The 8,187-nt window shown below is 40.3% G+C and overlaps 1 protein-coding gene across 1 annotated transcript in view; it reads right to left on the bottom strand.

Annotated features, from left to right (window-relative positions):
* The window catches only part of STK33 (serine/threonine kinase 33), a 222,361-nt gene that overhangs the window by 97,759 nt on the left and 116,415 nt on the right, over positions 1-8,187 (bottom strand). The window contains exons 6-7 of the mRNA XM_045290987.1: positions 7,871-8,009; positions 1,798-1,886 (exon numbers count right to left, since the gene is read on the bottom strand). Coding sequence (XP_045146922.1) covers positions 1,798-1,886; positions 7,871-8,009 — 228 coding nt within the window. The remainder of the gene's footprint in view (positions 1-1,797; positions 1,887-7,870; positions 8,010-8,187) is intronic.

Here is an 8,187-nt window from a genome sequence, read left to right as displayed (position 1 = left end):
AAATGTTTTGAGAATGATGAGGGCAATGAATGTACAAATGCGCTTTACACAACTGATGTGTGTATTGATTGTGGTAAGAGTTGTATGAGCCCCTAATAAAATGATTAAAATAAATAAATAAATAAAATAATTGGTGAATTTTCTTCTTAGTTTGGTACTGAGAGAAGTATGTTCAGCTCACTAATCTAGCCTTTCATTTTTTAAATCCTACTTCTTTGCTCTCTCAATGTAGTATCTATTTCTAATATCTTAGTATTTAATTTCCAGATTTCTATTTGGCATATTTGTATGATTTCCAATTTTTCATGTATTTTGTCAGATTGCTCTTGTAGTGTTTTCCTGGATTTTTCTTTTTTCTCTCCATAGTGATTTATATCTTTTTTACCTAAAAATTATTCTTCCGAATTTCTTTTCTGGTGATTACAATACCTTATCTTCCTGAGGGATGTCTTTTGGTTCTAGACATCAGCCACTTGTTTGTGCAATTTTACCTTGTTTTGTTATATAAACTGTAATTGTCTCTTGACTCTCAGACATCATGTGTTTTATAATTTGTTTATTTGTTGATCTGGAGATACTAGCATGAGTGATGGTCCTTGCCTGTCAAGTGCAGCAGTTAGAGGTCAAAGGATGGTTAAGTCATGTGGGAACCATTGTCTAAGTGATGTTGAGCAAGGCAGAAATGACTAAAAAGTAAAAAAAGTTAAATTAAATTTTAAAAAAAGAAATGACTAAAAAGTAAAGACATATCTACAACAGCAAAAAATAATAATAATAATGAAGCAAGCAGAGAGAGAGAGAGAGAGAGACAAAAAGACTTTAGGCTGGATCCAGCAGTTGAAAACAAAAGGGGGAAAAGATCAAAGCAGCCCTGGTAACCTCAGAGTACTGCCAACTTCCTTTAGTGCTAAGTGGGTGTTAGCCCCAACCTAGCTCCCGCAGTCCACCCCTCAAGCTCTGTTGTTTTGAAAAAGCGATGCATGTTCTGGTGATCTCTGGCTGTGTCCCCTCTGTGGCAGAGAGCCTCGGGGGTATTTGCCCCTGCCACTTCAGCATTACCTCATAAGGTACTTGCTTTTGCCACGAAACAGGAAAGTATGTAACTCCCTATTCAGAAATGAAAACTTCATGACTCACACCTAGTCTGGTAGCCCCAAGCTATTGGAGATGGCCATGTGGAGAGTGGACGTGAATAAGCTCTGCTCCACTAGCTCAATCCACCAGTTTAGTGGGAGGAAAAGGAAAGAAATATGCCCTCATGTAAACTGGCAATCATAGTCTATTAGTAAATGAGTGGGATCACCACCCCTCTGTGCACTCGGGAGCCCCACAGGACTGGGGATGGTCCAAGTCCCCACCACAACAGCTTCCTAGTGCATTTCAGCAGACCCTTCCTCCCAATCACCATCACTCCCCACCCTCACTCACAGCTTTCAGGATTCCTGGGTTGTTTATTCTCTATGAGTATGGATTCAGCTCACTCAGCTTTCCTTCCCCTCCTTAGAGATTTAGGGCCCCAAGTTTTTCCTCCATGCTGATTTCTTCATTATTATTATTATTATTATTATTTTGTGGATGGTTTCTGTAGTATATACATCTAAGCTACCATTTTTTTACTGGAGCTCTTTTGTGAAAACTTTTTATCATAATCCATTTATATTATGGCTGCTCAAAACCTACCAATCCAAACCAAACCAAATTTACTGAATACTTAACTAAAAAGAGCATGAATTCACTTTCCTAATTTGCTATCAGACTGCTATAGGCAAATATTTACCACCATTTCTCATAGCTTACCTTTATGTTTAAGTTCATTTCATTGTTATCATCAATAAAGCTGCTTTTGACCATTATGTTTTCCAGTTTCAGATCTCTATGTACTATATCTATCAAGAAATCAAACAACAAATCAAATGAAATCAGTAGGGAAAGATAATTACAGGGACTATAAACAGAAGTAGTACGTTTGACAAACTAATGTCCTCTTGAAAATTGTGAGTAGGGCCAAGTGTAATTCTGCTTTTTCCATTCTCTTATTTATAAACCTTTTATATTCATATGTCATAACCTTAAAGAGTAGTTTTCTTTGACCTCCTCGTATCTACCCATTCCCCCACTGCCCTCCCCCGTTTCTCTGCATGAAGACTGGCCTGGTGGGCAGGAGGAAGTATCCTGCCCAGGTTAAGTATTCCAAGGCTGACGGAGACAACCTTAGACCCAAGCCTAAAAATGTTTCCCACATCCTTATATATTCAAAGGGTCACTAAGACTCAGAAGTAACTCAATGGCAGTGAGTTTCTCAAATAGAAAAGTACTTCTTTACTTTTCTGCTAATATTTGCTGCCAATATGAACATTTAGCATATTGCAACCTGGTTACATATATCCAATGCTATGGAGGCAATCCTGACTGATAATGATCCTATAGGACAGGACAGAACTGGCTCCTGTGGGATTCCAAAACTGTAACTCTTTGTGCGAGTAAAAAAACCTCATCTTTTTCCCCTGGAGTAGCTGTAGTTTTGAACTGCTGAACTTGTGGTTAGCAGGCCAATGTGTAACCACTACATCACTAGAGCTCCTCTGGTTACATAAAAATCAAACCAAACTTACTGCCATAAAATCAACTATGACTCATGGCAACTCTATAGTGCAGAGTAGAACTTCTCCTATGGGTTTCCAAGACTGTAACTTTCTTTTTCAAATTAATAAATCATTTTACTGGGGGCGCTTAGAGTTCTTATAACAATTCATACATCAATTGTATCAAACACATTTGTACATATGTTTCCCTCATTTTCAAAACATTTTTCTGCTTGAGCCCTTGGTATCAGCTCCTCTTTTTATCCTCCCACCCTCATGGCGCCCTGATAAATTATAAATTTTTTTTGTTATTTTACACTGTCCACTGTCTCCCTTCACCCACGTTTCTGTTGTTCGTCCACCTGGGGGTGGAGGTGAGGTGGGTTATACATCAGTCGTTATAGTCAGTTCCCATTTCTCCCCTTTCTCCCCCTACCATCCTCCTGCCTTCATGGTATTGCTACTCTCATTACTGTTCCTGAAGGGTTTATCTGTCCTGGATTCCGTGTGTCAAGAGTCATCTGTACCAGTGTACGCGGTCCGGTATATCTGGATTTGTTAGGTAGAACTGGGGTCATGATAGTGGGGGTTAAGGTGAGGAAACACTGAAGAACTAGAATCATGTTGTGTGTTCCATCAATGTTATGCTGCATCCTGGCTGCCTCGTTCTTTCCCCTGGTAGCCCTGTGACTCTTCTGGGAGGAAATGTCCAATTGTCTACAGATATTCTTTGGGTCTCCACTCCGACCCCATCATTTTCAAGGTATATTTGTTTGTTTGGGGTCTTCTGATACCTGTTCCCATCAACACCTTGTGATCACATAGGCTGGTGTGCTTCTTCCATGTGGGCTTTGTTGCTTCCCTGCTAAATGGCTGCTTGTTTAACTTCAAGCCTTTAAGACCCCAGATGCTATATTTTTTAATAGCCAGGTACCATCAGTTTTCTTTACCACATTTACTTATGCACCCATTTTGACTTCAGCGATCTTGTTGGGAAGGTGAGCATCAAAGAATGCCAGGTTATTAGAACAAAATGTTCCTGCATTGAGGAAGTACGTGAGTAGAGACCCAATGCCAGTCTACTACCTTAATACTTAATATTTAAATATATGTACATAGACCTATCTCCCTATCATTATATATGTGTTTACATATGTGCATGCCTATATTTATACCTGTATAAATGTCTTTAGCCTCCTAGTTCTTTCCTCTATTTCTTTTTACTTTCTTCCTGTCCCACTATCATGTTCAATCTTCACTCAACTCTCAGTACTTTCTTTCAGTGACACTGGACTTGATCAAATCCCATCAGGTATTCTACACCCTCCTTGCCATCGATTTTAGATCTCTTATTGTTCCCTTATCCCTGGGTTTGTTGGCTCCCCGCTCCCTTTCCACCACCTCTTCCTCTCCCATGTCCGCCCGGAGCTATTGGCCCATAGTTTTCTCCTAGGGATTGGTTATCCTGCCTATCCTATAGTGATAGACATGAGGAAAAAAGGAAGGGGGGGGGGGGCCGTAAAAGAGAATAAAAAAGAAAAGCCTATAAATTGTTCCAGTCTGTCTGCTGCCCCTTCAGAATGTCTTCCAATAGGATCTGGTAAAGTGTCATGCCCTGCCCACTGATTCCAAGGTCTTATTTTTGGATTCCTCGGGTACTTCCTTGCTTTGCTCCCCTTGCTGCTCTGTGGCACAGCCTTTGTGTTTTGCTCTGGTGTGGGGGAGGAGGGGTGTCAGACTGGGCACACTTCCCACACTGTATCTCCAACGCTGCCCCCTGTAGCTCTATGGGTCAGTGAGGGGTTGTGTCTCATGGTGGGGCCAGCCCCACAGTCCTCTCATTGCATTTCCTGCTCTGAGCAGGAATGTCATCCTCAAGGCTTGGTTTTGGTGGGCCAGGATGCAGTCCTCTCTCTCTCTCTCTCTCTGTCCCTCTTTGTTTGCTCCCATGTGGTCTGGGCAGACCTGCCACTCTCCCCAGGCTGTATCTTCAGTGCTGTATCTTCAGTGATGTTCAGAGGGTTTAGACTGCAACTTTTTACAAGAGTAGAAAGCCCCATCTTTCTCTGATGGGAGTGGCTGGTGGTTTTGAACTGCTGACCTCGCAATTAGCAGCCCAATGAATAACCCCTATACCACTGGGGCTCCAATCTGGTTACATTCATAAATTATATTCATTTTTCACCACTTGACCACTTGTAGCTCAGTTCATTGTACTATTGTCACTTGCATATGTGGCTGTAGTGCTAAAAGCTATGTCACTGGTATTTCGAATACCAGCAAAGTCACCCATGGGGAACAAGTTTTAACAGAGCTTCCAGACTGAAAAGACTATAAAAAAAAAAAACCAGGCCGTCCACTTCTGAGGATTTAGTCGATGAAAACCTTATGAAGAGCAGCTGCAGACTGCCAGATATTGAAAAATGCCACAAATAACAGCAGGACACTGTCTGATATAGTCCAAGACGATGAGCCCCTCAGGTGAGAAGGAACTCAGATTAAATGGGAGAAGAGCTACCTTCTCAAAACAGAGTCTACCATAATGATATGGATGGAGTTAAAGCTTTTGCACCTCCATGTGCTGATGGGGCAGGACCAAAATAAGACTGCTACAAACATCTATTAATAAATAGAACTTGGACTGCAAATCACATGAATCTAGGAAAACAGGAAGTCATCAAAAATGTAATCAAGCACATAAATATTAAGTTAAATGGACTGGGACTGACCATTATTAACCAGGTAACTATAGGGCTTCCTATGCTGGTAATGAAAAATTCAGGAAGAATGGCATGACATTCATTGTCAAAAAGGACATTTCAAGATCTATCTTGAAGTACAATACTGTTCATGATAAGATAATATCTATAAGTACACAATGAAGTCCACTTAATACAATTACTATTCAAATTTACAAAACAACCACTAAAGCTAATAAAGAAATTGAAAATCCTACCAACTTTTTTAGTTTAAAATTGATCAAAGATGCATTATAGTTATTGGCGATTAGAATGTGAATGTTATAAAAAGAAGAATAGCTATTGGGAAATATGACCTGGGTGACAGAAATATAGCTGGAGATTGCATGATATCATTTTGCAAGGTCAATGACTTCATCGCAAACACATTTTTTTTCAATGACATAAACAGCAACTATGCATGTGGACTGCTCCAGATAGGATGCAAATAAATCATATGGACTACATCTGTGGGAAGAGACCATGAAGAAGCTTACTATCAGCAGCCAAAATCAGGTTGGGCGCTGACTGAACAACACATTCATTAATTGTTCATATGTAAGTTCAAGCGGAAGTTGAAGAAAATTGAAACAAGTCCATGAGAGTCAAAATATGACCTCAAGTATATTCCCCATGAATTTCTGGAGTATCCCTAAAATATATTTGAGTCTTTTGATACTAATGACGAGAGCTGACCAGCTGTGGGCTGTTACCAAGAACATCATACATGAGGAAAGCAGTCATTTACGAGATCAAGGTGGATGTCAGAAGTGACTCTGACACTTGCTCTTCAGTCTACAGTAGCTAAAACAAATGGAAGAAATTATGGAAAAGAGCCGAACAGAAACTCCAGGAACTGATACTCATGGAAATAGCAGTCAAGACATCCAAGGATGCATTGTACTGGCTAAGTCTGCTGCACCAGATTTCTTTAAGGGTGAGAGCGCAAGGGTGCACTTTGAGGATAAGGTGCACCTGACCCAAGTCATGCCGTTTTCAATTGCTCCTTATGCACGTGAAATGTGGACGCTGAAGAAGGAAGACTGGAGAAGAATCTATGCCTGTGAACTGTGGTGCTGGTGAAGACTAGTGAACCTGCCAAAGGAACAAACAAAGCTGTCTCGGAAGAAGCACTGCCAGAAACTGAGGATGCCGAGGTTTTTCCTCACATATTTCAGATATGGGAGAGAACAGCCCCTGGACAAGGACATCATGCTCGGCAGAGGAGGACAGTGAAAAAGGACAAGACCCTCCAAGAGGTGAACTGACATGGTGGCTGCAACAAGGGGCGCCAGCAAAACCACCCTGGGGAGGGCGGCCCAGGGCGGGCGGTGTTCTAGTCTGTTGTGCACAGGGCGGCTGTGAGTCAGAATGGGCTCAATGGACAACATCAACAAACATCTCCCTACATTTTATTGACTTATTAATTTTTTAATCAATCAAAAAAAATTCCCTGGGATGTGTCAGAGCACAGATAGGATATTTACGTGCATGCAAATAATCATCTACCAATCTTCTTCTGCAAATAGCAAGTTCAGTTCATATCCATAATGATCATTTCCATAGGTTTAAAAAGCTATTTGTATGATTGTAAGGGAAATGTAGTTGAGTGAGCCCTGGACTGGAAATTATACCTCTTTATTGTTTCCTTACTTAGTCCCCAGTTTCGTTTTTGAAATCTTTATTGTCTCTATTGCTCTGTTTTTCTCTTCATAGATAAATAAAAGTTTACAATATATTTTTATCCTTGGGAGGGCAAGCCCCCGTCTCCACTGCTCTTTTTTATTATCTTCTTGGCTATTCTCACCTATGTCCAAATAATCTTAAGCAGCTTCCATGAAAAATCCTGTTATGTTTTGTTTGGAATTGTACTGCATTTATGGCTCAATGTGGGAGAAATGGCACTAGCCCACTATTCAGGTTTCAGCTTCCTATCCTTGTAAAAATTGTTTTCATGCCAAGAAAGCTCTCCTTTTCCCCCTGACTTCTTATTCCTCAACCCCACCATTGCTTCCTGTGTGAATTCTCCCGGCTTTCCAAAGCAAATGAAGCACTTACACTACTCCTAGAGTCCTTGATCCTTATATGCCTGTTAGAGAAATTACCCTGTTGAATTAGATATTCCCTTCTCAACCTTTTACCAGGCTGGATTTCTGGAGGAGCAGAGGCCTTTTCCTTTAATCCTGGTAGCTCTAAGACCAATCACAAAGCAATGGTTAAGTATCTGCTGAATGAACCACTGGGTTCCAGTGTCAACTCTGCCATACCTAACCATGCCATATCACCTGTTTGGAACAAAGTTGTTTCTCACATGTAAAATGAGGAAATTCTAACATCACATGTAGGTCAACTTAATCTTGAATCAAATGAAAGGAGCATGACACCAAAGAATAATAAAGTAAGTTGAATAATGTGTAAACACAGTTTGTAAGAATAAAATCTGCACTAGCAGCCATTGATTACATGACTAGGAATCCTGAATACAACTACTCTTAAACAAAACAATAGTTGCATTCACGGAATCAATGAGTTGGATGATCACCTTCTTACCCTTATTGTGAAGATACGCTATAGCTGATGCAAGGCTTTGAATGATCCACCTTGTCTCATTCTCAGAGAAATGCCCTTTCCTATCCAGAATTTCTTTGAGTTCTCCATCTTCACAAAGTTCCATCACAAGGTACATTCTCTGGTGTTGCAAACATAAAAAAAGACACACTAAATAGTTGCGGATCTTTAAAACTGTTATGGATTGCATATATGTGTGCACATAGTGGAAATCTTTTTTTTAATCATTTTATTAGGGGCTCATACAACTCTTATCACAATCCATACATACATCAATTGGTAAAGCACATTTGTACATT

The sequence above is a fragment of the Echinops telfairi genome, unplaced genomic scaffold (genome assembly GCF_000313985.2).
Source record: "Echinops telfairi isolate 266 unplaced genomic scaffold, ASM31398v2 ScPeMD7_60;HRSCAF=208, whole genome shotgun sequence".
Taxonomy (NCBI): domain Eukaryota; kingdom Metazoa; phylum Chordata; class Mammalia; order Afrosoricida; family Tenrecidae; genus Echinops; species Echinops telfairi.
This window is presented reverse-complemented; position numbering and strand designations above follow the sequence as displayed.